Below are 24174 nucleotides of genomic sequence, written 5' to 3'. Positions count from 1 at the left end.
AAGCACATCTGCAATTACGACGAATTGGATCCAACCATTCACTCACCAAACACTGAATCTCACTAAATAAACGAAAATCAGCAGCGGGGTACCAAAGCACGCAACATAATGATGAAATTGCTCTCTATTTATCCGCCTATCGGGCCCTATCTCTCAGATCATTAATATTCTCTTATTCCCCTCTTAATCCCAACCTTCGACCTTCACCTTTCAACGTCAAACTCATCAAGATGTCCGCAAAAGAACTCCCCCCTCATCTCAAACAGTCTGTCGAGGCTTCGAAATGCGAGTATCGCAACTTGGGTAAATCAGGTCTGCGCATTTCAGTTCCTGTGTTTGGATGCATGAGCTTTGGTGATAAGAGGGTGCTTCCTTGGGTTATTGGAGAGGATGAGGTATGGCACCAATCCTCAGCAGAGAAACGTCGCTGATAGCTTTATAGGCCCTGGACCTTCTCAAGGCTGCTTATGATCGCGGTTTGAATACCTGGGATACCGCTAATACCTACAGCAATGGCGCGTCGGAGGAAATTGTTGGCAAAGCGTTGAAGAAGTTCAACATTCCCCGCCACAAGGTTGTCATCCTTAGTAAATGCCGCTGGGGCGTAGGCGAAGAACCAGGTCAGCCAAAACAAATCCAAATGTTCGCAAAGACAGCAATTCTAATGCATCACAGGTGCTCGTCACATCAACTTCAAAGACGAATTCGCCATCTCAAAAGACTACCAAAACCAATACGGTCTCTCCCGCGCCGCAATCTTCAACCAAGTCAACGCATCCCTCAAGCGTCTCGACACCGAATACATCGATCTTCTCCAAATCCACCGCTTCGACGACGACACGCCCCTCGAAGAAACCATGAAAGCACTCCATGATCTCGTGCAATCCGGAAAAGTGCGCTACATTGGAGCAAGCAGCATGTGGGCAACACAGTTCGCGCGCATGCAATTCGTCGCTGAAAAGAACGGCTGGACGAAATTCATCAGTATGCAGAACCACTATAACCTCCTGTACCGGGAAGAAGAGCGCGAGATGATTCGTTTCTGTAACGATACTGGTGTTGGGATTATTCCGTGGGCGCCGCTTTGTAGAGGACATCTTGCACGGCCGCCTGCGCAGTTTGGATCTACGGATAGAAGTAAGGAGGAGAAAGAAGGGTCTGGGGAATTATCGGAGGTTGATCAGAAGATTATCGGCAGGGTTGTTGAAGTTGCGGAGAAGCATGATTGGCCTATGGCGCATGTTGCGCTGGCTTGGATCAATCAGCGGATTACGAGTCCGATTATTGGGTTTAGTAGCGTTGAGAGGATTGAGCAGGCTATTGGTGCTAGGGGGAAGAAGTTGAGTGATGAGGAGGTGAAGTATTTGGAGGAGTTGTATCAAGCCAAACCGATTGCCGGGCATACTTGAGGACAGTCGCGAGCCTCCAGGTACAATCATAAGAAGTGACTACTGTTAGACCTACATCAGGGATAAGACAATAAACGTGATCATTGTCAAAAAGTTCATGATGTATTTCTTAGCGCTTCAATCTGTGAGTCTGTGGATTTCCGACGTAGAAATGTTGATCCGGGTTCGGCATGTCTATCGGCAAGATTCACGGAACGGCACTTTAGTTCGGCTGCTAAGCCCACTAAATCTCCAGGCCCCGCGCCCTGCAAATAACAGTGACACGGGCCCTTAAACCCGCTCAAGCCCCGCCACCACTTAGTTCAACTTCATCTTCACCATGAGCGATTCCATCCCATCGGTTCAAAAGGCGGCCTTGATCAAAAACCCTGGAAATGACGCACGAATTGTGACTCAGTCGGACATCCCGGTTGCAAATCCTGGCTCAAATGAGATTCTCGTAAAGTTGACCTTTACTGGTGTTTGGTTATTACCCTTTCTCTTGTTTAAGGTCGGCATGTTGACTGACTTCACTCAGTGGCTCAGAAATCCGTGCTTTGTCAGGTTGGGGCCCTTATGACCCCATTGTCGGACATGAAGGTGTAGGAACAGTCGTCAAACTCGGTCAAGACGTTGACGCAGGCCTGCTCAACAAGCGAGTCGGCGTAAAATGGCTCTACAGCGCCTGCGGGGCTTGCACCATTTGCAAAAGAGGCTATCCCAATAACTGTCCCAAACAGCTCAACACCGGAAAACATGTCCCCGGAACATTGCAGGAATACATGATTGCAGATGCGAGATACGTGACTGAGATTCCGGATGGTCTTCCTGGTGAAGTTGCAGCTCCTCTGCTCTGTGCGGGTTTGACGATGGCTGGTGCTGTGTCGAAGCTGAAGGGGTATGCTGAGAAGGGTGATTGGGTTGTTATTTCTGGCTCAGGTGGTGGACTTGGACACCTGGGTGTTCAAATTGCTAGCAGACTGAGCGGTCTGCGAGTTATTGCTGTTGATACTGGAGAGCCTAGGCGGAAGTTGAGCTTGGATAGTGGTGCTGAGCACTTTATCGACTTTGCAAGTGAGGACGTCGAGGGAAGAGTCAAGGAGATAACCGGAGAGGGAGCATCAGCTGTCCTGGTGGTGACTGGCTCTCAAGAAGCTTTTGTCCAAGCACCAAATCTAGTACGAAATATGGGCATCATCGTTACGATTGGCCTGCCGAGGAATGACTTCAACATTCCACTCTCTGCAACGATATGCTCTGCAAGATGTAGGTACCTTCCCTGTTCTCATATACAGTTGATTACTCACTCGATGACCAGCACTTACAGTAACCGGCGTTGCGGTTGGCACGGAGGAGCAGATGAAGGAGCTCTTGCAGCATGCCCTCGATAGAATAATAGTCCCGGAGGTCAAAGTGCTTGAGTTTGAAGAAGTAGGCAAGGTGGTTCGGGAATTACAACGGCAGGAAGTTACTGGTAGAGTAGTCGTCAGAATACCATGAGCAAGTGACTGTGGCCGTACCCCACGGTCTATGGCGTATTTACCAGGGTAGATGTTATAGTCACATTGAGAATACGGTCTGAGTGAATGGCCCATCATTTCAAGCAAAGCTTTTCGTAGTTGATATCTGCTTTCTACAACTTCGCTCTTTGTCTTTTTGGCAATCCGCAAGAAGCGCTTTCAAGAAAAGCGCCCTCTTGTCCTCCGTTGACTATTCCTTGTCTCAGAGGAAGGCGAGAAAATCTCAAATGACCGCCATCGACCAGGTTCTTTTGACTTTCACAACATCATTCTCACCCAAGCAGGTCAAACTCAAGGCTACATATCACTCTTGACCATCCTATCCACAGTTTTCAACTGCAATCATGATTCTCTTCGTGATTCCAGTGTAGCCTGCGCCCCTCACCACAGAATACCGCCAACCAATCTGAATTCGACAAAATCTGGATTTTCCTCCGCCCAAGAGTCAAGCTTCTTGTTCTGCTCAGCAGTCCAAGGATTTCGGAACCTTCCACAAGCAAAAGGGTTGTGCTCCTCCTTCTGAGTCTCCTCAACTCGGTTTTGCGACTCTTTTGCCACTAGATCCATAAAGCGAGGTGTCGACCGGCAGGTTTTCGAATACAGTTCGGGCATGAATTGAGTATTTCGGCAGCAATATAATTGAATGTACGGAGGAATCGGTCGTTTTTAGAAGACTCTGTGGGATCCTCCAGGGGTGCGTTTATATAGCCACTCTCCGTTGAACTTGTCGACAAACCACCGTTGTCGCGCTGGGCCACGAACCATTTTGTGAATCAACGTTTCGAAAAGCTGTAAACATTCTCTCTCAGATTCGTTTGGACGACAAGCGCTCTCCATCAGTTGCAGGTCATGAACCCTCTCCAACTTGATACCATACTGAACGTATAAAATGTGAGAGTCATGTCGAACGTCAAAAAAGACTTTTTGGTAAGATGGAGAATCCAAAATACTTCGTAAACTGGCGCCGTAGAATCCTCGAGTCGAAAAAGCCATGTTTGCGAGGATGCTAATGTCCACGAGGTAGAAGCGTCGCCGAAGGTCTGGCCCGTAGCACAGCAGGATCGTCAAAATGTTGAGTTCTCCATCTTCACCGAGACTCATTTGCTCAATGTCGATGTAGAGTAATGGCAGGCTGCTTCTATGGGAGGTGTTCAGGATTGCTATTCCATCCACGAGTGACTTTATGCCTTCTATTGTGTTGATGACCTGTATATCTGAGGTTGGCTTTTTATTGGATTCCATGGTTGATTGTGTTTTGGTTATCTGTTTCTCGACATGGGGGTTACTGACAATATTTATACCTGTACTAACTAGCCTTATGGTAGGTTTGTCCCTGTAATTGATTACAAAAGTGTAATTATTAAATAGCCTGGTTGAATGTATTTTGTAACACTCCTGTACTGATTTTACATCATTTTCTATTCTTATGTATATCTTTTTTCTTAAAGAAAATAACTTCCATGAAAACGGTGGGGGCTTACAATCCTATGGCTCGCCGAACTGATTAACTTTTGCACACACCCTTGACAATTGGTAGCAGCTCTGGTTCTTCTAGACCCCTGTGGCATAGCTAAATCCTCTCCGACGACGATAAGGTCATTCTGCAATGCACATCCGTCGAACAGTTGGCTCAACAACTGATCGAACAATTCAAACCACCATACGCCGACTGGCTCAACTACGCCGGAGATCTCAGCTACAGCAGAACAACGAACACCTTAACCAACAGCAAATACGCAACGAAAAGGCAATGCTAGGCAGCCATGACATTAGCCAGAATAGTCTACGGGGAAGACGACGTCGCCCAATGCCAACAAGATAATGGGGTACCAGACTGAATTCCCTAACTCAGAGCCAGATAGATAACGCCAGCTCATAGGAAGTAGAACTTTAATCCAGCCCTGATGATCGATCGCTGTATCAATGGACCCGCCATGTGGCAAACGTCCAGCGTATCACATCGGTATTATAAAAGTTTCGGGAGCGCGCACGAAAGTAAATCTGCCTCCTTTTATTACATGGCCGTGTGAAATTATTCAGCCCTAGGGCATGACAAGTTCCAACTAGAGCCCTAATTTCACATTGTAGGGCTGTCGAATGACACCTCTCGGGTTTTCGGCATCAAAGCTCCATTTGTTGTCATGTGTCCGGCTTGTCCCAGACGCATTTCAGAAACCACAGGCTAGAAAGGTGTCGTTACCGATATCATGGGGCAGGCTTATTCTTTTCAGGGGTCTCATTCAGCCCAGTTGCAGAACGGGCGAGTTATTGATGACGCTATTTAACCAAGCGCGGCACTGTTAAGTTCTAGATTTTCGGGAGTGGATCAGACACGATATCATCAGTACAAAAAGAATGTCACCGCCACATCTTCATCGTGAATAATGAAAAGTAACGAAATGATATGAGCAACCTTCGATCTATAGATCTTGGCTGTTTCTATAAGTGCTGGTACCGTTGCCGTTGCTCATAATTGCAAAGTGATGTCTTCGATGGTGAAGAATAGTACTCCAGAAAAGGAAACGCGTTGGAAATTGGCAGCCACAGTCCCTGACGCTACACTTGATTAAGCATAAACCTCTGATTCGGACCCTTTTTTCCATCGGCCACTATCCTCTAGTGAGTTCTATGGCTGAGCTGAGATACCCATCACAATCGAACTATTTGAAAGCTATACGCAACTATCGTTTGTCCGCTCACAGATCAGGGGCAAAGCGCATTACCGTTGTCTGCCGTGTAACCGAAGATGGGGAAATTTTCGTAGCCTTAATAACTCAAATGTCCAGAAACTTTGCATGTTTCTCTTCCTTTCTTAGTATCCGCATCATTCGTGAGTGTTCGTCCTCACAGCCACTCTTTCATATTTCCTACACCACGCTCTTTAACCATGCGCTCCCTCTTAGCTCTCGCAGCTTTGGCCCTCAGTGGCACCCTCGATCTCGCTGCTGCAAGTGTCTGTAAGCCTCGCGCCTCTCATCTCAGCTCCGCTACAACCGATCTCACTCCCTCCGACACCGCGACTTCAGCAGCTGCTTCAGAGACCGCCGGATCTATTGTTATAAAGAGCGTCGTCGACGGCGGTGGTTTCTCAGTTGCTCCACCAGAAGGTGGCGTCCCAGGCTTCACTGTTCAAGGTGACGGCGGAATCGTCGTTGGACCAGGTTACAAGGGCGATGGAAGTAAAGACTCAGGCTGTCTTTCGCTAAGGGCTAGTGGCGATAAGAAACGAGATCTCGGGAGCTTTGCTGGTGTCGCTCAGTCACTTGATCAGTTGAGCTTGACTAGGCCTTACACCGTTCGCTTCTTTTACTTGGTTGTCACTGCCCCCTCGCTGAACTTCTGCCGATTGACTGCTTCGCTTGGTAGCCAGACTTTCTTCCAGACATGGATCATCAGCTTCGGAACCAGTGTGCAGTGGGGTATGGCTCTTGAGCAAGTCACGGCTGCTCAACGCTCTGCAGCTCTGTCTATCTCTATGAACTGCATCGTTGGCGGTTCTGCTCAGGTTTATGTTGACTCGTTGTTCATGTCTAACCAGGTTACTCCTGCGACTATCGATGACCATCCACTTGATCTTGGTGGCTCTGATGTTTCTGACTTTACTACCACCTCATCTTCTGCTATTCAGACAACTACTTCGAGCAAAGTTGAAACTACCTCGGTGCCTCCGATTATTCCAACTCATCTCCAGAGCTCAGATGTTACTTCAAACTCTGCTACCCCTGGTACTGGAAGTCCCAACACCCTCCCAACTGGCAATCATACGCCGGTCACCGGAAACCCTAACACTGTTCCTACTGGAAATAATACCCCCGGTCCGGCCGGCAGCCTGACCTCCGCTGGAGCCAACACCCAAGCCACTACTCAGCCTGGTCCTCAGACCCCCGGCGCCCAGACAACTACATCCAGCACTGAAAAGCAGACCGGCACTGAGTCAGCTGCGACAAGCGCTACTACATCAAGCGGTAGCTCTTCCCCTCGCCAATCCTCAACCATCAAGCCTGACGGCCCAGTCAGTCGTGTCTGCGCCAATATCGGTTCATCCTCTATCGCCGGTCGCGGATGCGGTATGCAGCCTTACAACAGCGCCAGAGCATACAGTCGCTTCACAAGCAGCAACTACCAGAAGGAAGACTGCGCAGCTCTTTGTCTCGCCGATGAGAACTGTAAGTCTTTTGAGTGGAGCTACGGCAACAACTGTGCCAACGAATGTCGTCTCATCGCCTCTGTCTTGAGCGATGTCCCTATTGGTAACACTGGTACCCAGTTCACCTCTTACGACCGCAGCTGCATCATTTCCAAGCCATGCCCTAGCTTTCCTGAGGATAGTATCTGCATCAACAAGATGGGCAGCACACCAAACAAGGGCTGCGTCCGTCGCAAGGGAACGCTCAAGTCTTGTGCTCAGGAATTTGCGACTCTTACTGTTCAGCCTTGCGGTGGTGGCGATCAGTGCAGAGACATGTGCGCCATGTATGCTGATTGTCAGTCCTACTCTTATACTTCTCTTTTATCTCAGAGAAACTGCAAGTTGTACGCTGGCACTACTGATGAGATCGCTGATGAGGGAGGTAGTGACTACTTCTCTGATATCGGCTGCTGGGCTTGTGGAAAGAACATGGGTTTCTCCACGTACGGTCTTCTCACCAATGATAATGTTGTTCTCCCTGAGATGACATGTCAAGCTCCTACCAAGGCTGTCTCTGATACTCCTACCACCTTCAGCACGAGAACTACTCAAGCTGCTGAGTCTACTTCTTCGTCATCCGACGTGCAGCAGCCCCCAACCAGCACAACAGAGTCTTCCAGCTCTACAGCTACCGTCATGACCTGCCCCACTGGCATCGCACCCCCCGGGTTTTGCCAACCCCTCGACAGCCTCCCCACACAATCCGTTTCACTCCCCGGTATCCTAGATCACTGGCCCCAGAGTGACGGCGACGTCGAGCCTCCCGTCCAGCGAACCTGCAATGCCTTTGGTATCAAGAAGGGCGGCTGGTGGGGACGCACTGTTCAAAGCAACAGAAGGCAAAACACCATGGAAGACTGTGCTTTGCTTTGCCGCGAGGAGGGTAATTGTGAAGCTTTCGGCCTTGATACAACTAGTGGATGGGGTAATCAGTGTGCTTTGTCGACTTATAAGCTTGGTACTGAGGGTATTGATCTCAACGTCCCGTATTCTTTCTGGTGGAGTGACCTGGATTGTTATGAGTGCCATGACTGTCAGGCTGCTTGAGGTCGCTGAACTACAGAAATGCTGGGGTTGTATATATCATTTATGAGTATCTTAACATCTATATTCTAGATTCCCTATAGCTATAATAATATCAATGATAAATCAATGCTGTTTCTGCAATTATTCACAGGTCTGCAAGAGTTCAGGCCTGAAGTTCTCGTGCAGATATCCCGACGGAAGTACTGCAATTAATACATGCACGGATCAAAGTTATTACTTTCAAGAAAATAAAGATTCTCAATGATACTAAGAATTCTGAAATACTATAGAAGCAACCCATTCTCGTAGCAAATCATAAAGTAACTTGATAGGATCAAACCGCCTAAAACGGCCATTGGCAACCACCATACCTAACCACCATTAGTCGTAATACTCCGGAGCAAGTCTGTGACGCATCAAAACATCTCGATCATTTCCAAGAATGACTTTCGCTCCCGTCGCTTTCTGCAACATGTGCACCAGCTGGTTAGACTGAGACCAAGCAGCATGATCTCTTGTCAGCTAACCCTGAGTGCTGAGATTATCGTAAAAGCATACATCGGGAGCCACTTGATAGTTGGGGTGCATTATGCAAGGCCGGGTAGTTCAGAGTGGGTAGCTAATTAACTTGTATAGATGCTTAGGACAGGCACGACCTGACAAGAAGAGTTTCAATATTTCTGGAGAACAAAGGGCAATCGACACTTGGAATAGGACAGTCTGAGGTTCAAATGTTCTTATCGACATAAAAGGTTGCTGTATTATGGTCAATCGCGAAAATTTGAAATATATACCATACAACATCAGGCGGACAAACCTACGCGCCAACTAGCCAATACCTTATCTTTCTCAACCACTTACATGCTTAGCAAAGACATATGTAATAGTATCTACGAGCGGCATGTTTCCCTTCCAATTGAGCCTAAACGCAAGTATATGGAAACTGGTTGGCTAATGAGCTCACAGCTTCGTATCCTACCATCTTGATATGACATGGTACCTTTGGGTCCCCTGCTCCCTTGATCTGCGGTTCCTGGCTCCACAAACACGAGATCATGGGTCCTAGCGACTAACCGAGAACCGAGCGTGTAAGAAATCTTGCTTCTGCTGTTGAATGCGCAAAGTTCAGTCCACCTTGAACTAGGCGTGTTGGGGTTTTGTGAAGGGGAAAGAAAAAGTGTCGATATTATATGGACAATAGATAGGTACGGTGAATTATGCACCAAGTTAAAAGGGTATATGCAGATAGAAGAGTGGCGAATGACCTCTTGGTAATACAAGCAAATGCCCAACAGCACTTAAGCTTGTAGCGGCATTAAAACTACAAGCAGCACAGTCTATGTCTAGTCTGGTCTAGTCTGTGGGCTATGCCCAAATTCAGCAACAACAGTGTATAGCTCTCGCGAATTTTTAGCGTATGGTCCCTAGTTATCTTATCTCACCAAGAAAAATGCTCTCGTACTGTGATAAGGTGATAAGGTTGAGAGGTTAAAAGAAGCTTCAGCTACGTCATTAGCCTTCAGCGTCTACACGTTCGCAACGTTCACATTTCACGAGAAGATGGTACTGTTTGGTACGTTGCTACGTTCTGCTTCTTGGAATTAGAGCAATCAAGATGATGTCATTTCCTTAATCCATACCATACCTAGTCGCTGGAAATAAAGCAAAACTATCTACACGTTCAACGATCCCTTGTCATGCTAACTAGCGGGGAGCGATTGATGCTGTCTACAAGGTTGATGGCCTTCTTGGGGATGAATGAATTTTGTCTACTTGTAAGATAAACCTTTCCCGGGAACAAGACATCAGTCAAAACAAAACTGCTTGCAATGGCCGAAGATTTCTCTGTCGTGTTTCTCAGCATTGCTTAATTGTCGGTGAATATGGTATTTCTACCGGGAGTTCGGGTTACTGCCAATTGACTTAACGTTTAGCGCTGTCTGCAGTGTCAGTTGCAATCCCCTGGGCGCAGCCTCATATACTATAAGTGTGTCTAATGTTCCTAAATGCTGCGTCCGCCTTGATCCAATGTCTCCCGACTGAGTCGCGACTTGACGTCGGCTTTAATGACACGTCCATCAATGCCGCTGCCGCTGTCGGCAGTTTAGTCGCTAATTATACCTAGATTGGTTGCATTTCGCTTCTTAGCGGCCTCCTCAGAAGACATGTTTATATACACGGTTGGTGCAATACACCATGGCGGCACTGCATGCGCTTGGCGCTCTTCGAGGGACATATGTATGTACAGTAATACCATAAACCATATCAGCTATCTGTGTAACAACGCTGTGTGTCATCATTGTTTTATTTACCCAGCAGTGGCATAATAAAGAAGAGACAAGAGAGCCAAAGAGGCACCTTCATCATTGGCTAAGATATGCTGACTTGCCTTGGAGGCCAGATGCGGAATCCATTGCGCGATTTCCTATACCCCTGTCCTTTGATCGACATGATTGCCCCGCACGTCGAAAAACATGTCACCGGTGCTTGCTGGTGACACATCACTTCCAACGGTCTTCAATTACCAGGGTCGTGTGTCAAGTTTTATCCCAGCTCGCATCACCGATATCCGAAAATGCCCTGATGCAGCATCTGATAACTATCTCCTACCATTTTCTCCTGCACTTAATCTGGACATGATAATCCTAGAGGTGGAATATTATTCTGCTAGTGCGACTACGAATGCACATCAAGTCAATCACGCGGTACTGTTTGTAATAATTGGACGAATTGCTGATCCTGCGGACCGTTAATCCGACCAACTGTAATCGGGCGTAAGCACTAAAGTTATCACCCAAAACTTCAGCCTTGGTGCAGTCTCCTGTTTAGTGGCTTTACCTCTTAGGGCTCGTGCATCGTGCGGCTGAGGATCAGCGCCAGCGATTATCGGATGATCAGTGAAATGGCTCAAGAATACTGAGGAAAAACTTGGCTTTCCTTTCACTGATCATCCTAATAGGCATAAGTTTAAGGTTAAATAGTCAAATAATTCAAAACAACGGGACCAAGTATGGGCTTGGCGGCATGATGAGTATTCTGTCTGATCATCACTAACCTGCAGACACTGAACGCCACAAAGCGCTATTCACAACGGCTAATGCACGCCCGGACATTCCAGTCACTTAAGGTTAATTGTCCGTCCCAGCCTCTATTCGTTTTCGGTATAGCACTGCGTAGGGCAGGGAGATAAAGGCTGCACTCTCTTTATTTCTCAGCCTGATTCTTCTTGGCAAGGTTGACGGTCAGGGGAGATCCTCGACAGCTAGAAGATCATGACACCACAAACCGGAATCCAGAAGAGGGGTAATGAATTGGCAACGAGTTATAAATGACTCTTGAGCGCCACGGCCCAGCCTCCTTGTCGGAAGGGGCTTTCGGGCTTGACTGACGTTTATTCTTTCATTGAAGTTTGAATCAGACATTCTGCCCACCATGCTGTTCTATCAGATTGCACCCCTCGCCCTTTGGGTAAGCAAAGGCGCGGCGAGTGGCAGCCAGCTCTTTCAGGATACCTTCCAGTTGAACAAGCTACCCGACATGGTTTCACTGGCCGATGCCAAACTTAAAGACATCGTACTCCCGGACTCCATGGCTGACTTCACAGAGTGGATCGGAGGTGGCTCGGAATTACAAGCCTTTGGTTTACGCCCCAGGCAACAGCAGTGTGTCGATGCAGGATATTGTATGATAACCGCACAGGGTTCTATAAATCACCGTCACTGACAAGACCTTAGATCCGTGCTCGAGCGGTCTCGGATGCTGTCCTGAAGGCAGCACCTGCGTATCCAGCGGCTGCTGTCGGGGTAACGCCAAACAATGCGGTGCAGGTCGATGCTACAATCCATCATCGCAGATCTGCTGCAGTAGCGGTACAGCTTGTCTCAAAAGTCAGACCTGCGTTAGTGGAGGCTGCTGTAGTAAAGGCGAGACTAAGTGCGGCTCGTCCGGTTGCTATAACCCCAACACTTCAGTTTGCTGCGGTGGTATAGGTAGAAACTGCCCCAAGGGATATGACTGCATGTCAGGTGGTGGATGCTGTCCCTCTGGTCAGAAGCGTTGTGGCAATAGCAAGTGCTATAATCCACGAACAACTACTTGCTGTACTGGCCCTGGCACTGTTTGGGCTTGTCCGAAGGCTAGTGAGTGCTGTTCTACTGGATCTTGTGCCAACCCCTCGACGCAGAAGTGTTGTGAGAACGGATCATGTCTGAAAGGTACTACGTGCTGCGATAAAGAGTGCTGTCGCTCAAATGGCTACTGTGCCTCTGATGGGTATTGCAAGATATGCCCTGCTGCTACGAAGACCATCAAGTCGACGGATACAGTCACTACCACCAAGATGAAGACTGTGCGAGTTACGACCGACATCGAGCCTGATACTGGCAACGCTCCTGAGTTTACTTGCGTCCCTATGACGGCTACTAATGATGAGGGTGCGACGCTTGAGCTTGATGAGGGCTGTACTCTGCACTATGAACCTCCTGAAGCTACCACGACCGAAGATGGCGCTGCTCGTCTTCGTCGTGATGCCGCGACAGCACCTGCCCATGTCAACAGAGGAAATGACCTCTTGGCCAGACAAGCATCCTGCACGCCGTATACAACCCTGACAAGGACTGAATGGGAGACCGAAACCGAGACTGAAACTGGTACCAAGACCATCACGGTGCAAGGCGAAGATGCGACATTCTCTTGCCCTGAGATGGAAGTCACCAACGATGTCGGCGATACTCTTGCTCTTGATGCTGAATGTGTGTTGTCATTCACACCAGCTGAAACTACAAGCTCCGAGGAGGGAGCGTCAGCACAAGATCAGCCGACGGATGAGCCCCAGGTCCCTGCTGGAACTGGGGAAGAAACAACCGCTACGGTGACAGCTACGGCAGGGAGTGGAAGTTCGAATGACAACGGTGGTTCTGCTTTGAGAGTTTCTTTGTCACTAATGTTGAGTTTTGCTGGAGTTGTTATGTTCGTGGTTATCGTTTAGTGTATGCGTTTGGACCGCGGTCGATTCTGTCAGTGGTGGTTTTCTTGTAAATAGTCCTCTCCCTCTTGATTTAATAATTATATGGCCTCTACCTGACCAAACTCAATACAAATAACTCAAAGAGACAGGATCTTGACCTGTATTGAGAAATGTGATATTCTTTACTGCAGACCTCTTAGGTTCTTAGTTATTAAAAGTAAGCATGAAGTTAAGAATATGTAATACAGGGTAGGGAAGTTTATAAGTAGTTAATCACTTAAGTTTTAATTAGTAAGCCCTTTATACCAAATAGTGAGTTAATGATTAGACCTAGTGAGATAGGAGGAATAATACTAATAGGGAGATTTATTCATACTTTTATTGTCTCAATACAAGAAAGCGACAGGTTGAAGTTCTTACGACAGAGATTAAGGGCAGCCAAGACAACGGAAGAATTAATGGCCCGAGTTTCACTTAGCGATTAAAGCCGCGATTGGTGGAAACCCCCCTTTCATGGGGACCGTAACTGTCCAATCTAAGCTGAGTATTTAGTTCAGCGCCACCGGCTCACGGGACCAACTAGAGAAAATCCTTCAGTTCTCTTCGTTAAGCTTATTATCTTCTATCACGCAGGCTTTGAAATTTAACCTGAGTTGATTGCTCGGGAACTAACAACTGCGCTGGCCGTAGAATTATTCTAATAATTCCAAAGAAGGGCTTCAATTATGTCTCCTCAGAACAAGACACAGGCCAATCAACATGGAGAGTCCGAGGCTTCATCTCTGTTGGCTCCAGCCGCTGTCAACAGAACCGACTCTTCATCAGAAACATCCTCGGAAACAAACCAAGACTCCGACTCAACGTTCTTGGAAAAACTTCAAAACTTCTACTCCCGCAACATCGGCCTCTTTTACGTCCTAGTCGCCCAACTATTTGCTTCCATCGTAAGCAAGCCACTCCCGAATCCGATGAAACGGTCACACTAACAAACTCAGATGTCTATGACAACGCGGCTGCTTGAAACGGGGTTTGAGACAAAGTTTCACGCTTTGCAGATCATATTTGTTCGAATGTTGGCTACTGCGCTGATTGGGTCTGTTTATATGTGGTGTAAAAAAGTACCGAATTTCCCTTTGGGGCCGAAAGAGGTGAGAGGGTTGTTGATATTGAGAGGTTTTGCTGGATCGGCTGGGCTTTTGGGACTTTATTGTAAGGATCTTTTAATGAATGGTTTGAGGAAGGGATTCTGCTGACCAAGTGGCTTAGATTCGCTGTCGTATCTTGACATATCTGATGCGACGGTCATCACTTTCCTTGTTCCTACTCTCACTGCCTTCATTGCATGGGTCGCACTGCGCGTAAGTCTTTTCTCGACAGTTAACGATAATCTCATTTAACTCAGAATCTAGGAACCATTCACCATCAAGGAAGCAACCGCAGGTCTCATCGCCTTCACAGGCGTTCTCTTCGTCGCCCGCCCAGCCTTCCTCTTCCCCGGAAGCTGGCGAACATTATCGGAATTGGAATCTCGTTCTGTAGACCCAGATTTCTCGACCGATGGCGGTATCCTTCCACCAGTAAAGGCAACACCACAAGAACGCACCATCGCTATTCTTTGTGCCATTTTTGGTTCTTTTGCTGCAGCGACGGCTTATGCAACTATTCGTGTGATTGGCAAGCGAGCTCACTCACTTGTCAGTGTCAACTATTTTGCTGTGCTTGCGACTGTTAGCTCGTTCCTGATCATCATGATCCACCCTGATCTTCAATTTGAGATTCCGAAGACTGTCGCTGAATGGTATGTAATCATTATTGGTCATTTTGATGCACAAGCTCACATATTAAGGTGCCTACTTCTATCAATTGGTATCTCGGGTTTTCTGCTCCAGCTGCTCCTCACCGAAGGTCTTCAGAGAGAGAAAGCTGGTCGAGCGACCAATCTAATTGTAAGTTGCTTCTCATCAATGTCGTTATGGCCATTACTAACTTCGGGACAGTACGTCCAGATGGTGTTTGCTCTAATCATCGAGCGTATCGTGTGGGGAACTACCCCTCCCATCACGAGCTTTATTGGCAGTGCTTTGATCATTGGTTCAGCTATTTGGGTCAGCTTGCAGAAGAAAGCTCCCGCGGAACCAAGACCACTACTTGACGAGGAGAGAAGACAGCAATAGTGGGAGTAGATTGCTACCTCGTCTATTGGTGGGCATGACATTCGAGGCTTTGATAGGAAAAGTAACTTTCCGTGGCGCGTGGGCAGATCGAACATACACGAAAAAAGGACTCGGGATCCGTCGTTTTGGTAGCTGTTGGTAATGCATATAAAAGCCAGTTGTGGGCTTGCAATCTGGATAATTCATGTACAAACTAATCACATCATATATACAACAGGTTTTTATTTGTCAACTATGAATCAATATCTTGCCTAAGCCGATTGTCTCCCTCGACTAACTCAACCTGCATCTCCCCTCACCTTTAAAAACGAGCATGGTGCTCTGGCTAGCTTCACTTCTTCGCCTTCTTGACACAAGCCGGGCAAACTTCCGGGACGTTGTGCCGCTCCACCGATGACTTTCCACATGCGCCCCATTTGTTCTTCTTGCGACCCTTACTGCACATTCGGTAATCTCTCTCCATTTTGTGATCCCTGCCGCATTTGGGGCATTCATAGTTTTTGACGAATTCTATGCACATGGTAGATATCTGCTGTATGTTTCCTTGATTTATCTTTATGCAGTTGGGAATATTCCTTGAAGTTTAAGGGCATATTGCCGAGGGGGCGAGAATTTATATAGCTTGAAATCATATTGAGCAACCGTGAATATATACCGCCAGGACACTTAAGTAGGTGTTATACCTCTTGGCTGGCTCTCTGATCAGGTGAGCATGACCTTGATGCACCCACTTTGATATGTTTAACGGGAGACTGAGCCAAAGATGCCTTAAACTTTAACCTTATGGCTAGCAGGAATCCTACAGCTGAGCCAAAGACATAGTTATGAAGTTTTCGCAACCACTCTGATAATGATAGCTGGTGGCCCGCTGTCTGCGTCATGTTAGCCGAGCCATTCTTCAGTAACCGTTGCAGCTGTGGACCAGCCCTCCCGTTCTCCCGCGTGCCCAGGGGATTGATAATATGCTCATAAGGCACTTGTTGAATGAGCTATTTGTGAAACCGAATGAGGAATTGAAAGAAGACACAGATTGCGCCGATTCTGATTTGTGCGCAGGCTATCACATAACTGCCGCTTAGCGTAGTTATATCAGCCCAAGACTTTACTTCGCTAGGTATATTGTGTGAGACTGGAATATCGTTAGCATATTTCCACTAGAGAAATACATTGAACTTGATTGTGAAATCTCAATCTGCCCTTAACCCAACGACCTTAGGACATGCCTACGTCTTTGCACACGATCCGCATTTTTCCTTTCAGTACTCATGCTGGATGTTTTGATTGTTTCCTCCCGACCTTGCACGTCTTGCAGTCTTTCCTATACGTAAAGTCCCTGCCACATACCGTGCACTCCTACGATTTTACAACCTCTGTGCACATGGCTCTGTGCACATGGTTGCTACATTGTTATACAATATCTTACAGATGCTGGCTACTGTAAATTGGAAACTACCGAAATGAAATATTGTCTCCAATTTACACAAGACCAAGACTAAGTGCAACTTTATATGAACCCTATAAACCTTTCAGTTAGAGGGATAGACTCCTTGAATTTGGGCTATTGTGTAGGTAGTTGGTATACTGCCTGAAGTGCGTTTTTGAGACTGTTATTTTGGGTTTGATAGACCCGACAGCTGATGCTTGCATCGCGCGCCTTACCTCGACTCTTTGAATTGTCGTAGAATAGTAGTTTGTGCTCCACAGTGCGGAATGGCTTACCGTGGCGGTTTCCTGCCGACATCAGATATATAATTCGTCGCTGAATCAGTGAGATTCATGATCTTGCAGTTAGAAACATCAGCTTTATATGCAGCTCACGAGGAAACAACGGTGGTAAAGACAAATATCTATCTATTAGTCTTTACACTTAATTCTTGTACAACTGATTTACTGTCTTTATCTGCCATCTTATTCTCTGTGTACTGCTTCTACAACGCATGGAACTACTAGAGCTCTCGAAACTTATTCAGGATCTTCCACACGGTGGACTCACTTGTAAAGTGTGTTATCTTCAGGCCACAGACCCTTTTGAAGCCTTTCATGTGCTCGGCCCCACTACCACATTTAAATGTGCTGATTGGATCTTCATGGGGACTTCTGAGGCGTAGTGATTCAGAGTATGCGAGTACAGGTAGGATACAGTATGGTTTCATTTCAAGGTAAAGGCTTGAAGCCGTATTCGGAGGAGCACCCTTCACTTATGCATTCATCATTCCTTATGTATAAGCGAAAAAGTAACATCATGCGCTAAATGGATTGTGAATATGCAAAACGCCCTTTATAGCCGAAGGCTGCATAGGTCAGTCCATCTTCATACCTGGAGGTGTGGTTAGACTATTTTGTCTGCCTTCGTGAGGCAGATCAGGCTGTGAGAGTTTTGTGTATAAAAGGGACATTATCAACCAAGGCCTTGATGGCTACTTTAGTCTGAATCACTTACGAATCGCCACGACCAAAATTTGTCAAGTATGTGTTTCCCACATTCCCTATTATTGGGCACCTAATTAATAGCTCATAGGAACCGTTAACAAGCCAACTTGCTCACCCTACCCATATCATGGAATCTCCGTCTTATCCATCTCCACCTGCTGGAATCACCGAGCTCTATAACTCCTCTCCAACAAAGCTTCAGCCTTGGATCCAGGCTACTGGCAGCATTCCTGGTCGGTCCCAAAAGAACACGTGCGGTGGACCCCCCGACCCCACACATGGCATCGCAAAAGGGGACTGGTTGATCATGGGAAACAATCCCGCTGGAGTCCAGGTGAAGGATCCTGAAGCCTGATGATGGGCTGTTCGAGGTTCTCCATTTGGTTAAAAATGCCAATGAAATACGGCGAATGTCTCATTCAAATGGGGCTGAAGAGTGTCGTTGTTCGAAGATCAACCAAAAAATGCATCCTATACTATTTACTGTATTGATACGTGACAAGCAAGGCAACACTACATAAAGAAAATAGTTGTTTGCGTGTATCTCCCAATGTATCTAACACCTAATGAGACTTGGGGAATGAAATGACTAACATGACCTCTACACTCTCGCGTGGCTGCTCTTGTTTCGATTCCGGATTCCAAAAGGCAGCATGGGGTAGTCCTGGACAGATGTTAAGCTGATCATCGTAACTGGATGGCCGTAGTGAAAACAATACATACCTGATGCCAAGCCTTTGTCAGATTGGTACTGTCTAAACAGAAGCCCCTCGGTGGCCTTGTGATCACTCAGATACCACCACTGATGAGTCTCACGAGCATAGACCATACAATGCTCTCTGCTCGTGGTGGTAGTAACATAATCGGCTACTTCGACGTCCCGCTCTTGATCAACTGTCGATGCATCGCAAACTCCAAGAGGCCAGTCTTGGTTAGTTCCTTTGAGAGGATGCCAAACACTATAATAGCACGTTAGTTCGTTTAATACACCTTTGGATACTGCTTGGCCACCATACTTTGCAAAAATGTATTTCCCTGCAAATATCTCTGAGGCGTCTTCGCCGAGACATTCTTGAATCAGCTGTTCTGCCGAGGAGCGGACCATGTCTATAGGGTGTATTAGATATCTGGAGAGTGTTTGCAAGTTATTCAGTGACTTGCCAATATGGGCTGCCCGTAATGGCTGTCCAAATTCATAATCTTTACCAGTTGACTTTGGAAACGAAGGGTCCCTCTTGCGAATCTTTAAACGAAAGTTAACTAGGGAGTTCAAATAATGGTGGGCTAGACAGACCTGATGACGAAGGATGATGCAGCGGGCCCCTTGAAAAGCAGCTTCTACCGATTCAATGACATTCGGATAATGTAATTCTTTGACAAGCTTTTCATCAGTCCAATCAAAGTCGGGATCTTGTTCACGTAGATCTATTATCGTGAACCCATTCTTGTCGAAGGTCAAAACATCCTTTGCAGTACGGATATCTGATACGAGAACTTCGACTTCATGGCGCGTGATGTTCTCTCGTGGGATCTCTGTTTCTGGAGTAAAAGCTAGGCTGTAGGGCTTGACTGATGCATAAAGCTCTTTCTCTTCCAGGAACCAGATCGAAGATCGAACGTCTCGGGCAGCACTGATAACTTCCATGGTGCATGGAAGCCTTCACTGGGAACCTAAAAGCAGTCCGCGGACAACAGGAGCGATAAGTTCAGTTCGAAGATACAGAGGGCTTATCAGAACTTGCTGACCCCACCGATTCTGGTTAGAGGTTGGGCTCCGACCGTGTTCTGCTGTTACCATCATGGTTGCCATACCTGCGCAGTTGTTTGTGCTTTTTCTTCAGTCTCGCAAAGGCCTCAACGGCACAGAGGTGCAGAGTCGCAGCCATTCTTGCTGACCCAAAGCTTACTCACTGTAACACGACAGAGGAACTTTGCAAAGATCAACGTTCCGATGTTGCATAATTACTCTACAGTTGAGATAAATCCGATTATTGGCTCGATTCTCCGAGAGCCTGCTTCCGGTGAGGCTTTGTGCGACACACAGCAACAGGGATCCTCACAGTTTTTCCCTGTCCAGAAATGCACGGCACGTACCATAGATTGAATCTTTCCATCTTTTCGTCTCATTTCCGGTCGTCTCTTTACTGATAATTTAACAGCTTTCATTGCACCGGTTACTTTTGAATTGATGCCTTGGGGGACAAAACATCCGGCCAACCTGCGTTATTCCTGCTGGGCAACCACCATGAAAGCAATCATGAGATACATTCTCTTCCTGTACAAGTGATACGATGACTACATAAATTGCTGACACGTATGATGTTACCCCGCTCTCGATGGTAGTGCACGTTGTTCAAGTGGTCTGCCAGCCTTCGAGTGTCCCAGTACACGTTGATCGATAAATGTGTTTTCAACCATTCAACAAAGCCAAGACGCTATAGCCACTCTTATCCTCCCCAACAAATAACCGAAAGATAAACATCCAATACTACCCATCAGCGAGACCAGTAAATTATCAACTTTGTCCAATCATGCTCTTGAAGATCGTCGATCTTGCCACTCTCATCAGGCGCAAGTTTACGCCTCAGTTCCATCGCTTTACCAAAGAGCTGCTTCCTCTGTAACTCATCGCCCATTCCTTTCAAGACAATGCCTTTCTGCCATATTGCCCGCGCTGCCTGAGCCTCTCTGTGGGGTGCTGCGGTAAACACATCAATAGCGCTGTCAAGGGATTGTCTTGAGTAGTCTCGGTCAGATTATTGCCTCCCCAGTTGCAATGTCATGCTTACATTGCTTCCTCCTGCTTTCCTTGGCGCAAAAGGTCTTTTGCCAAACTGTAGAAACAGTCTCCAGTGAAGTAGTGCTTGTCGCCACCAGTGGCCTTCAAGTTGTCCAGTGCTCGGTTGTGATAGCCCAGAGCTTCGTCGTACCGATGTTGCCCGTTTCGAATGTCACCCATCGTACGCCAAATAAGCCCGGAGCTATAATATTAGTGCTTGGCTTGCTAAATGACTGCTGTCACATACCGGGTCGTCGTTTTGTCATCTTTTCCTAACACCTTTTCGTGTTCCTCTAGAAATGGCGTTAAAACATGTTCGGCCTCGTCGTACCGATCCATGAGACAATGCAACATCGATTGTGAAATAGCGGGGAATGTTGCACTGAATTGAGGCGCGTTGGCGACACTATTGTAAGTCACGACGCTCTTGTTAAAACTGGTTACGGCGTCGTCGAATTGCTCTTTGTTACTCTGACAGATACCCAATTGGTTATATGCAGTCGCGAGCGCCAACTTGTCGGATGGCAGACCGTATTTCTCAATGCGGCTGTTCAGGTGCTTTTGCCAAATGTCGGCATCCTCGAGACCATCTGAAGATTTCGTCAGGCACGCGGTCAGTGATAGACTGTGGTGAGCTTCTCCCAGCCAGTGCGTCACTCTCTCCTGATCACTGGAGTTATCATTCAGAGCGTGTTCGAGTATGGTCTTTGCAAGAGATGCAAAGACCTGTGTTTGCTCGGGGAGCCCACGTTCCGAAATGTACCTATTATATATCTTAGCATATGCGTGCAGAAAAAAGATTATTTGGGTGATACCAAGCGTAGCTACTGAATATGTAGCCACTTATCGCTGTCCCTTGAAACCGGTTGTTTTTGATGTCGCTGCCAAAATTTTCTTCCAGCTTGCATATCTGTGGTGCGTAACGCTCAGCAACTGGAATACGCCATGCCTGGTTCCGTGTTGGATCAGTTCCAGAGACATATGGCCATACACTTGACAGGAGAATGGAAATAGCGGAATAGACGTCGTGAAGACGATTTTCATCCATTCTTTGCCTGACGACCTGCTGAACAAGGCGGTGAATCTGCAACTCATTAGATGCCATGTTTCTTTTGATAAGGGAGGCATGAATGAGCTCGGTGCGAGCCTTGAAATAAATATGCTTTTTGGCAGGGTAGTTCGAGAGCTTCACATCCTTGGCAGCGTCCATCAATATTTCTTCAGGTATTCTGTCTGGATCGAGGAGAGAAAGCACATCGAGCAGCGCAAGAGCCTTGTCACTGAGATGCTCCAAAGCCCAGGCTGTGGCAACCGTGTGTTGATAGTTTGTCCAACGGCCACCAGCTCGTAGATCGTAGAGCTCCCTCGCATCTTCTTGATACCAGTCTTCGAAATCCTGGAAAGTGAGATGGTGTTCTCGTATGATTGCGCTCATCTGGGATATGGCCAGAGGGTGTCCACCTAGCTTATCCGAGATACGCATGCTCGCTTCAGTAGCCCCAGCCTCATCCTGGCGACCTGACAGCTTGCACAGCATCTCTCCTCCCGATTCACTTGGAAAAGGTTCCAAATCAAGCCCGTGATCAAGGCGATATGAATTCTCCTTGACATATGGATATTTACCAGTGACCACTATGGAACCAGGCCCTTGACTAGGAAGCCAATCGTATAAAAGCTCTGGGTCATCTGCGTTGTCAAAGACCATTAGCCATTTGATATTTTCAACATTCACTGGTTTTCCCCTCTCGAAACGGTGGCCAACTGGGTCTGCTAACCAGCCATTGACAAAGTCCCTTGCGGAAACCTCATCAATAGTATCAGAAATAACATCCCCGCCAATTTCTTTCGCCAGTGCCACGAATTGAGGGCCCAACTTCCTTTCAGTGTCAGCATAGACCCAGATGACAACGTTGAAATGGTGCGAGCGTGAGTAGAGAAACTCGCTGGCGGTCTCTGTCTTTCCAATACCTGCCATTCCACACAGTACGTAGGTTTTAGGAACCACTGAGCCATCATTTGGATCTGGGCTCCGTGGTCTTTGCTCGTTGTTCAAACCAAAAGCAGAGTCGATCTGATCCAGCGCGTCTGTTCGTCCGTAGAACCGGGGATTACGGGTAATTGAGCCGGTATGCAGAAATGGCAACTCTAAGCTCTGGCGAGAAACGGGACCATGGTAGCTTTCTCCCTCCCCATCTTGACCAGACTGAATACTGCAGGTCTGAGGTGGAATTCCGTCGGAGTCTGTATTGGGCGTGTATATCTTGCCGTCTGGAGAGTCTGAAGATGCTATTGACGAGCTAGTTTTCAGCCTGATACTAGTAGGGCCGCCAAGCGAGGGTTGGTGAAGAGCGTATTGTACATTCTTTGGAGCATGATGTACAAACATGGAGAAAAATGAGATGAGTCGATTGTAGAGAGGTCCCAGTTCCTCGATGTCGCAAAGGTCCATATGAGTTTTGTCAACTTCAAATAAAGACTCTCTGGTGGCTCGGGTCTCGACCATGTCTTGAGTGAGGAGCTTTTGTAACCAATTAGTTTTGGTAAGGCTGCAGACAGGACGTAAGATTTCAGCTTACCATTTTCTTAGCGTTGCTTTTCTTTCGAAGATTGCTCAAGCGACTGTCCCATGACTTTGTTTCACGCTTTTCGTGTACAGATAGTATCGGAATATCGAGTTGGAGATCTTCAAATAATCTGCAGGACATTGCGACCCCTTCCATCTCCTGTTCGGTCATGTTGTCCTTGGAGATGTCTCTTCGGCTACCCTTCATAAGTAGCCTTATTATATCCCAGCCATTTCCAGCAGGATCTACTAAGTGTGGAGTACCAAGAAAGATAACCCCGGCTGTTGCATCTTGGAGAGACTGTCGGGATCTAATCCCCAATGTCAAGAGCTATGAAGTTGTAAGTGAAGCTGCGAACGATACTGACAATTACTCTTACCTTTTTCAAGATCATGCCTCCCAAGCTATAGCAAATAAACAAAAGCGGTCTAAGATCATCCTACGAAATCAGTTAGTGTGCAACACTTGCGGAATAGGTTTGAGATGAGCTACGTGATCCCGACATACATTTGGCTGGGCGCGGTTCTCATCCAACTCTGAGCTCAATGCGTAGCTTTGGTTAAGTAGTTGATCCCAAAGCGATGAGCCATCAACTTGTAGCCGATAAGTGAATAGGAAAACACGCGTATCCCCAGTTGTCGACTCTGTCAGAGGTCTGACCCATGAGCAACTTCCTTTCATTCGGCCAGGGGAATTCTCATTCCATAGGCCTGGTATCACGACTAGACTATTGGTGTATGTTATTTATACTAACTTCGCATGAGTTCGAGTGACGTTAACTTACTCAACACCTTGTTCGGAAACCGCAGGTTGCCCAATCTGATGAATGATCCGGAGTTTCCCTGGATTAGTCAAGGGCATGGTCTGGAGTCAACAGTTTCAAGTTTGATGGAAAGGAGATCGCGAGCGCGTCTACTAGTAATGTTGAAGCGCGGATCTCTTTCAATGTATGCCTCCTTTCTGGAATGCGCGATTATGTTGAAAGCTGTTTTGGCATTTACGTCGTTGCTTCAGTTTGGCCTCAGGCGCATCTGGTTTGGGGTTATACATGTGCAACCAAGAACCAAACTCGCAGTGTATAACGGGATGATGAAAGTTCCGGCCTTGCTATAAGTGCGAATCAGGCGCAATATGAGCT

At 47.1% G+C, this 24174-nt stretch overlaps 9 protein-coding genes across 9 annotated transcripts; 6 read left to right on the top strand and 3 right to left on the bottom strand.

Moving 5' to 3' along the window:
- Window positions 1-103: 103 nt before the first annotated feature.
- On the top strand, window positions 104-1518 carry BKA55DRAFT_636586 (NADP-dependent oxidoreductase domain-containing protein). Its single transcript, XM_046197028.1, has 3 exons — window positions 104-395; window positions 443-620; window positions 676-1518. The coding sequence occupies exons 1-3, from the start codon at window positions 231-233 to the stop codon at window positions 1407-1409; spliced, it is 1077 nt and encodes a 358-aa protein (XP_046054371.1). The 5' UTR covers window positions 104-230; the 3' UTR covers window positions 1410-1518.
- A 168-nt stretch (window positions 1519-1686) lies between these two features.
- BKA55DRAFT_559314 (chaperonin 10-like protein) lies at window positions 1687-2999 on the top strand. The gene is made up of 3 exons (XM_046191958.1): window positions 1687-1874; window positions 1927-2654; window positions 2707-2999. The coding sequence occupies exons 1-3, from the start codon at window positions 1729-1731 to the stop codon at window positions 2886-2888; spliced, it is 1056 nt and encodes a 351-aa protein (XP_046054370.1). The 5' UTR covers window positions 1687-1728; the 3' UTR covers window positions 2889-2999.
- Window positions 3000-3289: 290 nt separating this feature from the next.
- On the bottom strand, window positions 3290-4150 carry BKA55DRAFT_590856 (uncharacterized protein; the record flags this gene model as incomplete). Its single annotated transcript, XM_046195152.1, has 2 exons — window positions 3290-3454; window positions 3584-4150. The coding sequence occupies 2 exons, from the start codon at window positions 4148-4150 to the stop codon at window positions 3290-3292; spliced, it is 732 nt and encodes a 243-aa protein (XP_046054369.1).
- Window positions 4151-5734: 1584 nt separating this feature from the next.
- On the top strand, window positions 5735-8219 carry BKA55DRAFT_672451 (uncharacterized protein). The gene has a single exon (XM_046197991.1). The coding sequence runs from the start codon at window positions 5796-5798 to the stop codon at window positions 8142-8144; it is 2349 nt and encodes a 782-aa protein (XP_046054368.1). The 5' UTR covers window positions 5735-5795; the 3' UTR covers window positions 8145-8219.
- Window positions 8220-11363: 3144 nt separating this feature from the next.
- BKA55DRAFT_559310 (uncharacterized protein) lies at window positions 11364-13232 on the top strand. Its single transcript, XM_046191957.1, has 2 exons — window positions 11364-11805; window positions 11858-13232. Exons 1-2 carry the CDS (start codon window positions 11556-11558, stop codon window positions 13108-13110), a joined length of 1503 nt encoding a protein of 500 aa, XP_046054367.1. The 5' UTR covers window positions 11364-11555; the 3' UTR covers window positions 13111-13232.
- A 447-nt stretch (window positions 13233-13679) lies between these two features.
- BKA55DRAFT_559309 (uncharacterized protein) lies at window positions 13680-15521 on the top strand. The gene is made up of 6 exons (XM_046191956.1): window positions 13680-14033; window positions 14085-14298; window positions 14356-14447; window positions 14499-14887; window positions 14936-15035; window positions 15087-15521. Exons 1-6 carry the CDS (start codon window positions 13815-13817, stop codon window positions 15261-15263), a joined length of 1191 nt encoding a protein of 396 aa, XP_046054366.1. The 5' UTR covers window positions 13680-13814; the 3' UTR covers window positions 15264-15521.
- A 2203-nt stretch (window positions 15522-17724) lies between these two features.
- Window positions 17725-18171, top strand: BKA55DRAFT_254006 (uncharacterized protein). The gene has a single exon (XM_046185382.1). It carries the CDS (start codon window positions 17821-17823, stop codon window positions 18046-18048), a length of 228 nt encoding a protein of 75 aa, XP_046054365.1. The 5' UTR covers window positions 17725-17820; the 3' UTR covers window positions 18049-18171.
- Window positions 18172-18256: 85 nt separating this feature from the next.
- On the bottom strand, window positions 18257-19338 carry BKA55DRAFT_535553 (uncharacterized protein; the record flags this gene model as incomplete). The annotated part of the gene is made up of 4 exons (XM_046189717.1): window positions 18257-18357; window positions 18417-18652; window positions 18710-18936; window positions 18988-19338. The coding sequence occupies 4 exons, from the start codon at window positions 19336-19338 to the stop codon at window positions 18257-18259; spliced, it is 915 nt and encodes a 304-aa protein (XP_046054364.1).
- A 492-nt stretch (window positions 19339-19830) lies between these two features.
- On the bottom strand, window positions 19831-24134 carry BKA55DRAFT_559302 (uncharacterized protein). The gene is made up of 8 exons (XM_046191955.1): window positions 23821-24134; window positions 23544-23763; window positions 23416-23475; window positions 23049-23366; window positions 21288-22990; window positions 20720-21235; window positions 20483-20674; window positions 19831-20429 (listed from the first exon to the last, which is right to left on the bottom strand). The coding sequence occupies exons 1-8, from the start codon at window positions 23895-23897 to the stop codon at window positions 20189-20191; spliced, it is 3327 nt and encodes a 1108-aa protein (XP_046054363.1). The 5' UTR covers window positions 23898-24134; the 3' UTR covers window positions 19831-20188.
- Window positions 24135-24174: the final 40 nt, after the last annotated feature.

This window comes from Fusarium redolens (genome assembly GCF_020744475.1).
Source record: "Fusarium redolens strain MPI-CAGE-AT-0023 chromosome Unknown BKA55scaffold_3, whole genome shotgun sequence".
In the NCBI taxonomy this organism is placed as follows: domain Eukaryota; kingdom Fungi; phylum Ascomycota; class Sordariomycetes; order Hypocreales; family Nectriaceae; genus Fusarium; species Fusarium redolens.
This window is presented reverse-complemented; position numbering and strand designations above follow the sequence as displayed.

Excerpts from the sequence above, each read along its gene's own strand:
- BKA55DRAFT_636586 (XM_046197028.1), top strand. The coding sequence starts at position 231 with ATGTCCGCAAAAGAACTCCCCCCTCATCTCAAACAGTCTGTCGAGGCT. Across the intron at positions 396-442 it reads GGGTTATTGGAGAGGATGAG|GCCCTGGACCTTCTCAAGGC; the intron begins GTATGGCACCAA and ends ATAGCTTTATAG. Across the intron at positions 621-675 it reads GGGCGTAGGCGAAGAACCAG|GTGCTCGTCACATCAACTTC; the intron begins GTCAGCCAAAAC and ends AATGCATCACAG.
- BKA55DRAFT_559314 (XM_046191958.1), top strand. The coding sequence starts at position 1,729 with ATGAGCGATTCCATCCCATCGGTTCAAAAGGCGGCCTTGATCAAAAAC. Across the intron at positions 1,875-1,926 it reads TTGACCTTTACTGGTGTTTG|TGGCTCAGAAATCCGTGCTT; the intron begins GTTATTACCCTT and ends GACTTCACTCAG. Across the intron at positions 2,655-2,706 it reads AACGATATGCTCTGCAAGAT|CACTTACAGTAACCGGCGTT; the intron begins GTAGGTACCTTC and ends CTCGATGACCAG.
- BKA55DRAFT_672451 (XM_046197991.1), top strand. The coding sequence starts at position 5,796 with ATGCGCTCCCTCTTAGCTCTCGCAGCTTTGGCCCTCAGTGGCACCCTC.
- BKA55DRAFT_559310 (XM_046191957.1), top strand. The coding sequence starts at position 11,556 with ATGCTGTTCTATCAGATTGCACCCCTCGCCCTTTGGGTAAGCAAAGGC. Across the intron at positions 11,806-11,857 it reads GTGTGTCGATGCAGGATATT|ATCCGTGCTCGAGCGGTCTC; the intron begins GTATGATAACCG and ends ACAAGACCTTAG.
- BKA55DRAFT_559309 (XM_046191956.1), top strand. The coding sequence starts at position 13,815 with ATGTCTCCTCAGAACAAGACACAGGCCAATCAACATGGAGAGTCCGAG. Across the intron at positions 14,448-14,498 it reads TTGCATGGGTCGCACTGCGC|GAACCATTCACCATCAAGGA; the intron begins GTAAGTCTTTTC and ends CTCAGAATCTAG. Across the intron at positions 15,036-15,086 it reads GTCGAGCGACCAATCTAATT|TACGTCCAGATGGTGTTTGC; the intron begins GTAAGTTGCTTC and ends ACTTCGGGACAG.
- BKA55DRAFT_254006 (XM_046185382.1), top strand. The coding sequence starts at position 17,821 with ATGGAATCTCCGTCTTATCCATCTCCACCTGCTGGAATCACCGAGCTC.
- BKA55DRAFT_559302 (XM_046191955.1), bottom strand. The coding sequence starts at position 23,897 with ATGCCCTTGACTAATCCAGGGAAACTCCGGATCATTCATCAGATTGGG. Across the intron at positions 23,476-23,543 it reads AGAACCGCGCCCAGCCAAAT|GATGATCTTAGACCGCTTTT; the intron begins GTATGTCGGGAT and ends CTGATTTCGTAG. Across the intron at positions 20,430-20,482 it reads GGAAAGCAGGAGGAAGCAAT|ACAATCCCTTGACAGCGCTA; the intron begins GTAAGCATGACA and ends AGACTACTCAAG.